Source organism: Sylvia atricapilla, chromosome 25 (assembly GCF_009819655.1).
Source record: "Sylvia atricapilla isolate bSylAtr1 chromosome 25, bSylAtr1.pri, whole genome shotgun sequence".
In the NCBI taxonomy this organism is placed as follows: domain Eukaryota; kingdom Metazoa; phylum Chordata; class Aves; order Passeriformes; family Sylviidae; genus Sylvia; species Sylvia atricapilla.
In genome coordinates, this window is record NC_089164.1 from 5017584 (window position 1) to 5032030 (window position 14447).

The 14447-nt window shown below is 62.8% G+C and overlaps 2 protein-coding genes across 2 annotated transcripts; both read right to left on the reverse strand.

Annotated features, from left to right (window-relative positions):
- Positions 1–349: 349 nt before the first annotated feature.
- Positions 350–8813, reverse strand: ATXN7L2 (ataxin 7 like 2). The gene is made up of 11 exons (XM_066335589.1): positions 8693–8813; positions 6135–6209; positions 5906–6010; positions 5541–5724; positions 5194–5456; positions 3811–3893; positions 3499–3725; positions 2766–2946; positions 2498–2619; positions 980–1763; positions 350–651 (listed from the first exon to the last, which is right to left on the reverse strand). The coding sequence occupies exons 1-11, from the start codon at positions 8787–8789 to the stop codon at positions 637–639; spliced, it is 2136 nt and encodes a 711-aa protein (XP_066191686.1). The 5' UTR covers positions 8790–8813; the 3' UTR covers positions 350–636.
- An 808-nt stretch (positions 8814–9621) lies between these two features.
- Positions 9622–14351, reverse strand: SYPL2 (synaptophysin like 2). The gene is made up of 6 exons (XM_066335590.1): positions 14248–14351; positions 13487–13558; positions 12044–12162; positions 11298–11499; positions 11023–11214; positions 9622–9981 (listed from the first exon to the last, which is right to left on the reverse strand). The coding sequence occupies exons 1-6, from the start codon at positions 14296–14298 to the stop codon at positions 9853–9855; spliced, it is 765 nt and encodes a 254-aa protein (XP_066191687.1). The 5' UTR covers positions 14299–14351; the 3' UTR covers positions 9622–9852.
- Between the last annotated feature and the right edge of the window lie 96 nt (positions 14352–14447).

Here is a 14447-nt window from a genome sequence, read left to right on the forward strand (position 1 = left end):
CCCTGCAGCACCCACAGCACCCCTAAGACCCCCTTTAGTTCCCAGTAAGCCCTCCAGCACCCCCAAAGACCCTTATAAACCCCTGCCCAGCCCCACAGCCCCCCCAGCACGCCCAAGACCCCCTTTACTCCCCAGTAACCCTCCACAACCCCCCCAACGAGCCACCCAGTACCCCACTGTCCCCTCAACACTTAATAACTCCAGTGACCCCCTCCCAGCTCCCAGTGACTCCCCCAGCCCCCCAATAACTCCCCATGGTCCCCAGTATCCCCCTGAGTCCCCACATCCCCCAAAGACCCCTGGCCCCTCCCTCCCCTCCCCCAATAGGCAACTCTTTTTTTTTTTTTTTTTTTTTTTTTTTTTTTTTTTTTACAAAAAGAACAAAAACAGCAACAACCGTTTCTTATAAATATCCGCGGCCGACGGGGCCCCGGGAGGTCCGGGTGGGTCCCCAGTGCCGCCCCCCTCCCGGGGCTGGTTTAGCAGCAAGAGAACAGAACTGAGAGTTTTGAGGTATTTTCTGGAAGTTTGGGATTTTCCTTCGTGTTTTCCTTGGGATTTTTTTTTCTCCCTTCATCGGTTTTTCTGGCGTTTCCCGGTGGGGAGGACACAGGGGGGCCCCCGGTGACCCCTCTGTTAATGGGCTTTGGACTGCAGGGGGGAGAGGGGACGAGTCAGCCCTCGGGGGGAACACTGGGGACACGGCGTGCTGAGGACCCGCGGGGACAGGGGAGCCCCACGGTGTCCCCAGGGTTGGGCAGGTCCTCACGGTGTCCCCCCACAGGACAGGGTGTCCCCCGCTACCAGACCGGGATGTCCCCGTGCGGTTCCCCCTCCGGACCATGGTGTCCCCCCAGACCAGGGCATCTCTCAGGGCACACTGCCCCGTCCCAGTGTCCCAGCCCACCTCCCGCTGGCCCCAGTCACCCTGAGCGGGGGTCCCCCTGCTTCACCACCCACCCACACCCCCCAGCCCTACCTTCAGGACGCTCCTCTTCTCCTCGAAACCCAGCGGCGTGCCCGGTTTCTTCCTGCGGACGGAGCCCGCCGGGGCCGAGGTCCCGGAGCCGGGAGGGGCCGGGGGGCCGGGCAGGGGAGGCGCGGCTTTGGGCTTCAGGGGTCGGCAATAAGTGGCCGCGTTCTTGCGCTTCTTCACCTCATCCTCGGAGAGCCCCCGGGGCGCCGGCCCCAGCCCGTGCGGCGGCGGCGGCTCCGGGGCAGCGGGCGGGGCGCGGCAGGGCTGGGCCGGGGGCAGCCGCCGCACCCGCGGGCTCCCGTTCACCACGGCGATGGAGGGCGAAGCCGGCGGGGTGAGTTTCGTCTTGCCGGGGCCGGTCAAGCCCTGATTTTTACCCTTGACGCTGTCCCCCAAACAGGTCCGTTTGTAAGGGGGGCTGCCGGCCGTGAGAGGGGGCTGCCAGGGCCGGGGCTCCGTGTCCATGCCGCCGGACGCCTCCCGTGCCCGGGGGGATTTGCTGGCCTTGGTGGGGGGCAGTTTGCTGAAGGAGGGCGAGGGGGTGTTGGCGGGGAGCGGAGAGGTGATGGCCTGCGTGCCGCCTCCCCCGCACTCGGGCTGGCTGCAGGCGGCCGCCGCCGGCGGGGACCCCACGGTGTAGGTGAGGCTGGTGGGGACCCGGCATCCCCCGGCCGCCGAGAGGCTCCGGAGGGGCGGGGACGGGGCTGCAGGGCCGTAAAGGGGGGCAGCGGGGCTGGGGGGGGCGGCCGGGAGGTGAAGAGGGGGGACGACGGCTGGAGGGATCTTCCTGTGGGAAGGGAAGGGGTGGGTGAGATGGGGATTGCTCCAAAAGTCCTGCTCCCAGACACATCCCGCCAGTTCAGACGGGGAGAGATGAGATGGGACCCCTCCAAGTCACATTCCCATCCCTCCGACCCCGCCCTGTGCTCCCCAGTTCAGGTGCGGAAAGGTGAGATAGGAGCCCCCACAAGTCCTCACTCCCAGCCCCACATCCCTACCTGTCCTCCCGAGTTTGGATGGGAATGGGTGAAACAGGACATCCCCTCAAATCCCAATTACACCCCTGCATTGTTCCACCCCAGCTCAGGTGAGGAGGGGGTGAACACCTCCACACTCCAAAATCTCTGTTCTCAGTCCCACGTCCCCCTCTTGTCCTTCCCAATTTGGGTGAGAAGGGGGTGAAATGGAATCACTCAAATCCCCACTCCCATCTTTGTCCCCCCCAGTCCTTCCTGATTCACCTAGTGAGGGGGTTCCAAATCCCCCCTCCCATCCCTCCATCCCCACCTTATCCTCATCCGTTCGGATCAGAATGGAGTGAAACGAGACTCCCTCCAGTTTCCCTCTCACACTCCTGCATCCTCACCTTACCCCGCTCAGTTTGAACGGGGAAGGGATGCAACAAAACCTCACCAGATCCCCACTCCCTTCCTCCCCCTCAATCCCAACACAACGCTGGGACCCTGCGGAGCACAAGCCCTCGCTGTGTCCGGGTGGCTTTGTCCCCTGGCCCCTCCTCACCTCCACCTGTGGGCGCTGAGGTGCCGCTCCAGCATGGAGCCCAGCGCGGCGCAGAACCGGTCCAGCCGTCGGTCGAACACGTAACAGCCCGGGGTGACCAGGCGGCTCCCGAAGGTGCAGAACTGGGGGGACACCGTGCCAGGGTCACCGCAGCCCCCCCAAGCCCCTGCCTCAACCCCCTCCCGGCACGGAGCCGGGAGGAGAACACGTGGATGGGTTGCTGGCGGAGTCGGGGGTCCCCGCCCCACTCCGGGCTCCCCTCACTCACCGCCTGAGGCCGCGGTGGGCGCACCGGGGTCCGGGGGGGCTCCTCGCCCCCCTCTTCCTCGCTCTCCTCGCTGGACACGCGGCTGCCCCCCTTGGGCAGGGGGAGGGGGAAGCCTCCCGTGCTCCCCTCCCCAGAGGTGGCCAGAGCATCCTCAGGGTCACTGTCAGAGGAAAGTCGGGCCCTGCACAAGAGAGGAAGTTTTGGGGTGCTCGATATTGGAGAGGGGGTCACTGTGAAATGATATCCCCCCCACAAATCCCCACTCCTAATCCTGACAATGTGTCCCCCAGTTCAGGTGGAGAAAGGTGAGATGAGACCCCCCCAAATCCCCACTTTCCCTCCCAGCTGAGGTGCAGAGGGGCTCAGACAGGAAAATTCTGCACTCGCATTCCTGCTGCCCTGCCACATCCCCCCAGTGCAGGTGGGGAAAGGTGAGATGAGAGCCCCCAAAACCCAACTCCCAGCCACATCTTCCCCTAATTCAGGTGGGGAGGGGGTGAGACAGGACCCCCCAAATCCCTGCGCCCATCCACATCCCCCCAAATTCAGCTGGTGAGACAGGACTCCCCCCAAATCCCTGCTCCAAACCACACACCCCCCAGTTCAGGTGAGGAGGGGGTGAGATGGACCCCCCCCCAAATCCCCACTCCCATTCCTGCCCTTTCAATCCATCCCTCCCAGTTCAGGTGGGGAAAGGAGAGAGGAGACGCCCCACAATCCATGGGGTACTCACCTGGGGGGGTGCAAGCAGTGGGACAGCCTGGCTCGGCAGGGAGGGGTACTGGGGGGCTGCAGCAGCGAGGGGGTGTCCTGCAGGGCAGGGTGCAGTGGGTCCTTCTCAGGGGGGCTCCTGTCTTTCGGGGGGTCCCCTCGGCGGGTGCTGGCCTTGAGCTCAGCCACCAGCACATCGAAATCCTTGGCCCGGCCCTGCACCTCCCGGCGCTGATGAACCGAGTGGATCTGGGTGACAGCAGGGAGGGGGTTAGGACCCCCCCAAACACCCAGGGTGGGATATTGGGGTGTCCCCTCCCCATTTTTCCACTACCTTGCAGGTCAGCAGGCGGGTGCAGAGCTTGTTGGTGTCGGGGTTCCGCACCCCACACTGCCGGTTCAGGTCACACTCCTTACCTGGGGGGACAGGGAGGCAGCAGGTGCTGGGGAGTGTTGGGGGGGCACCCCAATCCCCCCCAGTGAGGTTAGGCATGGAGCACCCACTCCTCTGAGCAGCTCTAATGGGGGGGACACAGCCTGAGAAGTTTTGAGGGGTGTGGGGAGGTCACCATGAGCTGTTCCCTCCCCTTGTTGCCCCTCTGCAGGGTGAGCACCCCTCCCTTTTTTACCCCTTCCCTAGGGTGACCCCCCCAATTTTAACATGAGTCCTGCTAATGGCATTACTGTCACCTGGGAGTGTCTGTGGGCACAGCAGCAATGGCAATTTGGGGGAGAGGGGTGCATGTTTGACTGCTGTATTTTGGGGAATGTGTGTCCAACACCCATCTTTTGGGGTGACACGTGTCCAAACCCCATATTTTGGAGGGGCACACACATTTGAGACACGTATTTTGGGGTGATACACATTCGACCCCCATATTTGGGAGGACATGGGTTATACCCCCATATTTTGGGACGGACAACACATTTGGCCCCCATATTTTGGGGGGATATGCATCCAGCCTTCATATTCTGGGGTGACACATGTCCAACCCCTGTACTTTGGGGTGACACGGGTCCAACCCTCATATTTTTGAGGGGACACGTGTTCAACCTCTACGTTTTCAGAGGATACATATTTGACCCCCTTATTTTGGGAGGAACATGTGTTTAACCACCATATGTTGGGGGACCATGCATTTAACACCCATATTTTGGGGTGACACAGTTGACCCCCATAGTTTGGAGAGATACACATCCAAACCCCCTATTTTTGGGGGGACATATATTCAACCCCTCTATTGTGGGGGACACCTATTCAAACCTCATATTTGGAGGGAAAGCACATTTCACCCCTATATTTTGGGGGGTCACATATCCAATTCTCATGTTTTTGTGGGGGACACAAAAATGTGTCACCATATTGGGGGTGACACATTTTCTACCTCCATATTTTTATGGGGGCTACGCATTTGACCCCCATTTTTGGAGGAACACATGCGAATTTGGGGATCCATCCTCAGCTCCCGCCCTTGCTGTGGTTGCAGTCAAGTGGGGGCCCTAAAGCTGCAGGATGACCAGAACTGGGGTGAGGGCAGGGACCCCCCAACCCTCCAGAGGAGCGGGGGCAGCCTCCCCCCTGGTACCTACCCCACTGCTAGACCTGGCTGCCGGAATTCCGGCACCAGGATGTCCCGCTGGGATCATCATCATCATCATCATCATCATCATCATCATCATCCCCCCCCCATGGCCGGCAAGGAAAGGGGGGACTCACGCGCCAGCTTCCTGTGGGACCTGGGGGGCGGTTTGGGGGCCCCCACATCCTTCTCCCCTGGAGCAGGAATGTTCTCTGGCACGGCCGAATCCCCCCCGACCCCGGCCGGCACCGGGGGCTCTTTGGGCACCGCGGCAGCCGCGGCTTTCCCCAGGGATTCCTTGGAGTTGGTGGGGACGGCTTTGGGGGGCACCTTGATCCCGTGCCCGTCCGGTTTGGGAATGCTGGGAATCTTCTCCAGGTTCACCACGGGCACGAACAAGCTGCGGAGACAAGTTTTGGGGACGAGGGCTGGGATCAAAGTGACCCCACAAGAGCACCGGTGTCGCCCGTCGCAGCGCTCTCACCAGAGGTTGTTATCCTTGTCCGTGTGCTCGGGGAGGGGCTGGGCTCTCCCACGGGCACCAGGATGCTTCTCCTGCAGGGCTTTGGCCGCTCCGGGGGTCCTGCCAGGCACCGGCTGCCCGTTGACGGCGACGTGGCACGCGGTGGCACGGGCGTAGAGCTTGCTGAGTGGGCCGTGCCGGCGTTCTGCCAGGAGGGACGGAATGGGATGGGATAAGCTCACTGTTAGCCCACACCAGAGCTTGCACCGCTGTGAGCCCCCTCCCTGCCCACAGGCTGCACCCCCACAGCCAGCCTCGGTGGCATTCCCGGTGCTGTTCCCAGCACCACAGGGTGGAATAGCCATTTCTGGAATTCCCTGGCTCACCACAGTGCTTCTGGAAGGCCTGGGGTTTCACCACCTGGCTGCAGTGGTTGCAGACCACCAGGTAGAACTCGTCGTGCGCAGGGCAGTGCCCGAAGATGTCCATGTCTGTGGGGAGAGCTCAGTAAGCTGGCACACACCTGGTGCTGCTGGAAGCACTGCAGACAATGATCCCAGCGGGATGGCTCACACAGCCCTGAAATGCTGGGTTTCACCCCAGAGAGGAGCTCACCTTCCTTAATCAGGGTCATGGTGTCCAGTTTCTTGCTGCCACTCTTCCCATTCTCCTCCAGCTCTGACCCTGATCCTGCCAGAGACAAAATCCTGTCAGTGGCTGGCACAGGGATGGTCCCGGTGCTCCCACAGAGAGATGGTCCTGGCATTCCTGCTCCTGGAACAATTAAACCAGACAACATTAGACCAGAGACAGATCCATCCTGTGAGTGGCGTCACCCTGTGGTGCATCACCATCTCCAGGGTCCCCATCCTGACAGCCAGCAGGATATTCCTGGTGACATCCCAGTACAGGATGTGACACTCCTGGGAAAACCCTGTCCTGGGATGTGACATCCCTGGGACACATCTGCCCTGGGATGGAACATCCCTGAGGACACACTGGTGCTGGGATGGGACACCCCTGGGGACAGCCCATCCTGGATGGGCTGTAACATCCCTGAGGACACCCCAGTCCTGGCACATGACACCCCTGGTAACATCCTGGTCCCAGGATGTGACACTATTGGGACACCCTGGTTCCCATACAGCCGTGGCTCCACTGGCTGTGCCTGGCCAGTGTCCTGGGCTCTGTTCTGAGCCAGTGGTGATGGTGACCTGGCCAACTGTGCCAAACTGGGTGCCCAGTCCATCCCCAGTCCTATCAGGCCATGCCATATTGGGCACCCAGTTCCATCCAGCTGTGCCATACTGGGTAACCAGTCCTGCCTGCCTGGCCATGCCATACTGGGTGCCCAGTGCCATCTAGCTGTGCCATACTGGGCACCCAGACCCATCCAGATGCACCATGAGTGGTGCCCAGTCTGGGACAGCCAGTCCCAGGGCTGAGAGCCCAGTGGGACACTGCCAAGGTTCCAGTAACGGGCACCTGGTTCCCAGTGTGCCCTCCCCAGTTCCCAGGGCAGGATATCCCAGTGCCCAGCATGTGATGCCCAGCCTCTCACCTGGGGCTCCCTCCTGCCTGCTCTGGGGTAATGGTGGCAACTAATTCCCATTCCAGGCTCTCCAGTAACTGCTCTGTTCACACCATGTCCAGTGCATCTGGGATACCTGGAATCCAGGATGGGGACCCAAAAACTGGCTCCCCACGACAGGCACAGCGTTCCCAAGTGGGCAGACTGGGGTGCCTGGTGCTGAGTGCCCAGTTCCTAGTGCAGAGGTCCTGCTGCCCAGTTCTGGAATCCCAGTGTGCCTGCCTAGTGCCCAGTTCCCAGTGCAAGCACAGAATTCCCTGTTCCAGGTGCCCAGTGTCCAGTACAATATTCCTAGTGTTTGGTTCCTGGTATTGGGCAACTTCTGTAGGATGCCCCATTCCCAGTTCCCATGCTGGATGCCCTGTTCCCAGTGCCAATGCCCAGTGCTGAGTGCCCAGTTCCTGCACAGTGCCAGAGGTTCCCAGTCCCAATTCCTGCCAGATGCCCGGTGCTGGATGCCGCATTCCCAGTGCAGGAACTGCCCATTCCCAGTTCCCAGTAGTCAGTGCTGGGTGCCCAGCTCAGTACTGGGTGCCAGGTCTGGATGCCCAGTGTAAAGTTCCCAGTGCCCAGTTCCTGGTGCCAGGTACCAGGATGTCCTATTCCCATTGTCCAGTGCCCAGGGCTGGATGCCCCATTCCTGTTTCCACATGTTCCGGTGCAGGATGTGACATTCCCAGCGTGTGGTCACCAGTACCAAGTGCCAGGTCTGGATGCCCAGTGCCAGATTCCAGATGCCCATACAAGGTGCCCCCTTCCCAGTGTCTGGTTCCCAGCACAAGTGTGCCCAGTTCCCAGTACCGGGTTACCAGTGCAGGCTTCCTCATTCCCAGTACCAGGGTACCAGTGCAGGATGCCCTACTCCCAGTGTCTGGTTTCAGTGCAGAGTGCTCAGTTCTGATGCCTCATTCCCAGTACCAGATCTCAGTGCAGGGTGCCAGATCTTGCTGCCCTGTTCCCAGTGCCAGGTGCCCAGTGAAGGTGCCCCTTTCCCAATGTCTGGTTCCCAGTGCAGGGTGCCTCATTCCCAGTGTCTAGTCCCCGGTGCAGGGTGCCAGGTCTGGCTGCCCTGTGCCCAGTGCCAGGTGCTAGTACAGGATGCTTCACTCCAGGTGTCCAGTTCCCAGTGCCAGGGAACATCCTAGGACATGCCAGGACAACCTGCTCCGGGCACCCGGCACCAGAAACTGGGCACCGGGAGCCCTGCACTGGGCATCCGGACCCGGCACCCTCTGCCGTGCGCCCAGCTCCCGCTCCTGCATGCCAGCTCTCGATGCCCAGTGCAGGGATCCCAGTGCCGTTTCCCACTGCCCAGTGCAGGATGCCGCGTTCCCGGTGCCCCGTTCCCAGAGCAGAACGAGCCGTTCCCGCTGCCCGGTGCAGAACCTGCTCTCGGTTCCCAGCGCCCGGTGGAGGATGCTCCGTTCCCGGTTTCCCAGTGCAGGATGCCCCGCTCCCGGTTCCCGCTGCCGGACTCCCCTCTCCCGGTGCCGCTGCCCGCCCGCCGCGCGGCGGCGCTCGGACCGGGGGTCGGCGGGCGCGGCCCCGGTCGCGAAGCCCCCACCGCCGCCTCCGCCCTCACCGGTGTCGGCGGGCGGCCCGGCCCGCTCCACCCAGGCGCTCCAGCTCTGCCCCGCGAACTCGTCCAGGCCGGGCACCGGCCGCCGCTCCGCCGCCATCGCCGCCGCCGCCGCCGCGGCACCGCCGCCCCCCCCGCGCCGCCCCCGCCCCGCGCATGCGCCGCGCGCCCCGCCCGCCCCGCGGCACCACGGGCACGGTAGTCCCGGTGCGACCCCCGCCCGGCCCGAGCCCGGAGCCCGCACCGCCACGGGCCACCAGGATCCCCGAACCGAGCTGCGGGCAGCCGCTCCCTCGCACTGGCCCGGCGGTCCCAAGTGATCCCTGTACCAGGCTGGGGTCTCCTGTTATCCCTACACGGGGATGGGGGTACCCGGTATCCCTGTAACAGGTATGGAGCGTTCAGTGTCCCTATACTCGGCTGGGGTTCCCTGTTATCCCCATACTGGACTCGGAATCCCAGTTATTCCCATAACGGGCTGGGGTCTGGTGTAGTTATTTCTATACTGGGCTGTGAGCCCAGGGTATTGCCGTACAAGGCTGAGGTTCCAGGTTATTCCTGTGCAGGGCTGGGGATCTCCATGACGCCTGTGCCAGCCTAGGATCCCCCATTATCCTTCTACTGGTCTGGGGTTCCCTATATGCAGCTGGGAGTCCCCGCCATAATTCCCATACCAGGCTGCGGTCCCGGGTGATCCCTGTACTGAAGTGATGCTCCCAATATTATCCCAGTACTGGACTGGGGTTCCTGATTATCCTTTTACCGGTCTGAGGTCCCCTGTTACCTGTCTGAGACTCTCCATTAGCCCAATACTCATCTGAGGTCTGCATTAACCCTGTATCAGAGGTGGGGACCGGTTTATCCCTATACGGACCAGGACGCCCAGGGGCGTGTGCGCACCTCCACACCGAGGCAGACACCAGGAGCCCCAATCCAGAGCTGGTACCCAGGACTTTATGCGCCCCGTACAGACACGGACCCCTCGGGGTGACACACAGAGCCCCCGACAACAAGCGGGACCCCCGGGGTTCCGTGTCCCTTTTCAGCATCCGATCCCCCGGCGGCTCCAACCCCGGGGACAGCGACACCCCGTCCCCGGGCTGGCGGCCGGCGCGAGGTCCCGGGGGCCGGGCGGGATCCCCGGGCTGGGTCGGTCCCCGGGGTTACTGCTTGTCGATGGCGCCTTGCTCGGCAGCGCTGTCGCGGGGCGCGGGCGGCCGCAGCCACGGCGTCTCCCGCAGCACGAACCAGCAGTTCCCGGCCCACAGCAGGAAGTTGAGGAACCCGAAGAGCTGCAGGAAAGGAAGGGGGAGAGGGGAGATGACAGAGAAGAAGGGAGAGGGTCCCACAGGGCACCCTTGGGGGAGCATAGCACCAGCACCCCATGAGCTCCAAGCATCCCATGTACAATGTACATAGTTTATGCCCCATACACCCCATACATCCCTACACCCCATGTACCCTGTACATCGTGTGTACCCTATACACCACACACACCCCATAATTCCTGTACATCCCGTGCACCCCACTGTGCTCCAGGCACCCCATATGCCCCATGTTACCCATGTATAACCCATGTCCTGTGCCCCACACACCCCATACTCCCCATGTGCTCCATGCACCCCAGACACCTTATGCACTCCATGTGCCCCATATGGGCCATGCAACCTGTGCACCCCAGGGACCCTGTATGCCCCATGTGCCTCATGAACCTCATGTACACCGTGCAACCCACAAGCCAGATGCACCTCATGCACCCCTTTCACCCCATGTACTCCATGAGCCCCACAAACCTCAGGCACTCCACTGCCCTGTGCCCCCATGCACCCCACATGTTCCCAAAAACCAATGCCAGGGACTGCATCACCACCACCCACCCTATCCTGGGAGTCCCTGATGGCTGGGGGGTGCAGGGTGGATCCCACATCCCGCAGGACCAAGGCTGTGGAATGTTTTCACCCACATTTCCATGAGTGTGCCCATATTTTCATCTGTGTGTCCACATTCCCACTGCCCTCTCCTGGCTGAGCTCAGGAATCTGGCACACGTGTGCACACACAGGGACAAGAGTGTGTGAGCATACACGTGTGCACCTGTACGTGGGCATGTGTGTGCATTGTGCACGCGGGGTGTGCTCACACCTGCACATATGTTGTCCCATGCACACACGTGTGCACTGCTGCGCCTTCACACGCACGTGTTTGCAGCCTGTGGGTTGCATGTGTGCCCAGGTGTGCTGCTTGGCTCTGCTTGAACCCCCTAAACCGTGCTCCCAATGGAAAAATGACATGTATTTGGCCGTGTGTGCCCCTGTGTGTGCCTGTGGCCCTCACCACCGAGATGTTGGCCAGCCCCATGGCCGGCGTGGTGCCGGCGTTGCAGACCACCCCCTCGCCCTGGCAGACCCCCATGGCAGAGATGAGGGTGGAGGGGCGGGTGGCCGCCTTCACGTCGCTCAGCCCCTTGCCCCACGCCGCCGCTGCCACCAGCCAGAAGAAGGCAAAGCAGACGGTGACGCAGAAATCCTGCCAGGATGAGAGGCAGGGATCAGCTGCCGTGCTGGCACGGTGCTGCATTCACCGTGTCCCGGGGGATGAGCCTGCCTTACTGTGAAGGGGAGCTTCGTGTTTTCGGTGTACAGGGAATGGAAGCGGAGGTAGAGCACCAGAGCCGCCATGGAGTAGAGGAAGGAGAAGACCCCCAGGGTCACGAAAAACTCGGCGGGAGCGGAGAAATCACCAACGAGGTACAGGGTGCGGGCTTCTGATTCATCCTCACAAGTCGGCATCCCAAAGGGAATCTGGTATAACCTGGGATAGAGGGAGGGGAGGGTCAGGGGGCTGGGAATGGAGACGATGGTGGGGGTAGGTGGTATAACCACGCTGGGTTGGTCCCCTGGGAATGGAGGTGATGACGGGGATGGCTAGAATAACCAGGCTGGGGTGGTTCCCTGGGAAGGAGGGCACAGGTCCACTTTTCCAAGGTCTAGTGCCCTGGCATGGGGCTGGTGGCAGAGGAAATGGGTTAGAACCATGGCTGTCATTTGGCCCAACTCCGTCATTGCCTTCCCAGATAAATCAGGATTCCCACGGCCTTCCCTGAGTACTGAGAATTCTCCTCCTCCCCTATCCCAGTCTTCTGTGGTTAAGATTCCCTGGATGGTGTCAGGAGCTGAAGCCAGGGGATGTCCCATGGTGTCACGATGCGGATGGTCCCCAGCTGAACATGGCACCACAGAGAACATGGCTGTGCTCCCATGGAGGTCCTGCCAGCAGGCAGTCTAACCCCAACCCACCATCCCCCAGTTTGTCTGGGGGCAGTCCTGTGGGGTGTCAGGACTCAGCACCCCCTCACCTGAAGGGGTACCCAAACTGGATGCTGATGGCTGTCATCCCTCCACTGCCACATTTCACTGTGGCTCCAGTCTCGCCGCTGAAGGAACCGCAGGAGCCGAAGGCGAAGATGGCGAAGAGCTACAGGAGAGGGCAATGGGTCGGGGGGGGTTTGAGGCCCTGGGGGGACCCCCTTCATCCTTAGGGGGTGGGTTGTCTCCCTGGCACTGAGTAATGGGCAAGCTGCCACCCCCCAGCTGTTGGCCTCAGGTGCCTCCCTCCTGGGATTCTCCTGGCACTGGGATTTGAGGATAGGGATAATGTTTGGGGTGATGGGGACACCAAGGACAAACCCACCCTGATCCCCCCTTAATTTTGGGCAGGGTACTGAGCACCAGACAGCTGTGAGCATCACCATGGTGGGATCCCCTGAGTTGTCCCCTCCCCAGGAGCCAGCACTGCCCTCCCTTGCCGTTGGAATCACACTGCCCTCATCTCTTGGATGACGGTGCTGGGAAAACACCATTCCCAAAGTGCAAGTCCTCCTGGCTGAGCTCCCAGCTTCCCGGGTGAAATGGGGAATCTAAGCCACCAGGCTGACGCTGCAGGGATGGGCAGCCCCGTGTGTGGCACTCAGGGTTTAAGCAGGAGTGTTGGTGGATCCTCCAGGGATTTTCTCCTCGGTTTTGGTTTTGGGCTGTCTTTGCATGTGGGGTCTGATCCCATATGGTGGCCTCAATGGCAGGGGGATCCCAGAGCCTCCGTGAGTGGGATTGTGCAAACCAAAGAGCTGTAGGATTCTGGAAAGCCCCTCAATCTGGCTCCTCCTGGTGGGAGATGCCCAAAGAGGGCTGAGTCCTCCCTGTACCTCAGTTTCCCCCGGGAGCCCCCTGGCCCCGTCAGAGCTGAGCTGCAGAAATGCCACCCTGAAATCCAATCTCACAGGGAGCCATTCATGGCACAGCCAGGACAGGACAGAGCCACGGGTGCTTGGCTCCCCCCCTGTCCCCAGGGTCCCCCTTCCTGGGGCTCACTGACCCTCAGTCCCTCTCCCCACCCACCCACCCAGTGCCCCTAGCCCGTGGGAATGGCGGGGACCTGCCACCCCGATGTCACTGTCCCCTTTGGCATGGCTGGGCAGAGCCACCTGCTCAAGGTCACCGGGGAGGGCTGGGGAGGGGCTCGTGGCCTGAACCCAGGCGTCCGTGTGGCCCTGCTCCCCTCCTCCCCCGGAGCCCCCAAAATGAGGTCTCCACTGCTGATGGGGTGCAGGAGGCTCCGGAGGGACAGGGTGGGGGGCTGGGATTCCTTCATTCTGGGGGGCTTCAGGAAAGCAATGGAAAGCAAATCTGGGGGGGGGGGACCCAGGTCCTTGGGGGGCAGCACCCAGCAGTGCAGGGAAGGGGCTGTGACAGGGGGTCCAGGATCAGGCCCGGGATAGGGGGACACACTGGGGGTCACTCACCCATTCCAGCACCTTGATGAAGCCCAGGGGCTCCTGGAGGCGGCCCCAGCGCAGCCCACGAAGGACACGGTCCTGCAGGGGACAGTGGTGGGAGCCAGGGAGCACCGGGACGGCACCGGGACTTGCCCCGGGGTCCGATCCGGGGAAGCAGAGCGGCTGCACCGGGGGAGCGGGGGGTACCCGGGGGACGTGCACCGTGGGCAACCCGGGGTGCCACAACGGGATTGCCCCGGACAGGACGTGCAACGGGGGATCGGGGGCTGCCAAGGGCCTGCTCCGGGCAGGGGGTTTTCCTCGGTGGATTGGGGTCTACTCCGGGAAAGCGGAGTGACTTCACCGAGGGCTGCCCCGGGGAATCGGAGGGGCCGCACTAGGGGACCGGGAGGCTGCCCCGGGGAGACGGGGGACTGCAACGGGATTGCCCTGGGCAGGGGGCTGCCCTGGGGGATGGGGGAACGGCATCGGCCACGGCACCAGAACAGCGGAGAGCTGCACCGCGACACTGGGACGCTGCACCGGAGGTCGCACCGGCGGCTGCAACGGGACACTGTGGGCTTCTCCGGAGGTCGGCACTGGAACAACCATAGACTCCTCCGGGGATCGGCTCCGGGACACCGGGGGGACACCGGGAGTTGCCCCGGGCAGCTGTGCCGGGACACCGAGGGGCTGTGCCGGGACACCGAGGGGCTGCGCCGGGACACCGAGGGGCTGCACCGGGAGCCTGCCGCGGTCACCGGGAGGGGGACGCACCGGAGCCCTACCTGGAGCCGGGGCGGTTTGTCACCGGCCGCGGGGGCGCCGGGCTCCGACATGGCCGGGCCGGGGGCGGTCGGTGCTGCCTCCGCCGCCCGCTGGGACGGCTCCGCTGGCGGAGCCGCCACCAGGCACCCCACCGCCCCCGGGGCGGGCAGCACCGCCCCGCCCCCGGCAGCGCCCCTGGGCCGGCCCCGGGCCCCCCGGG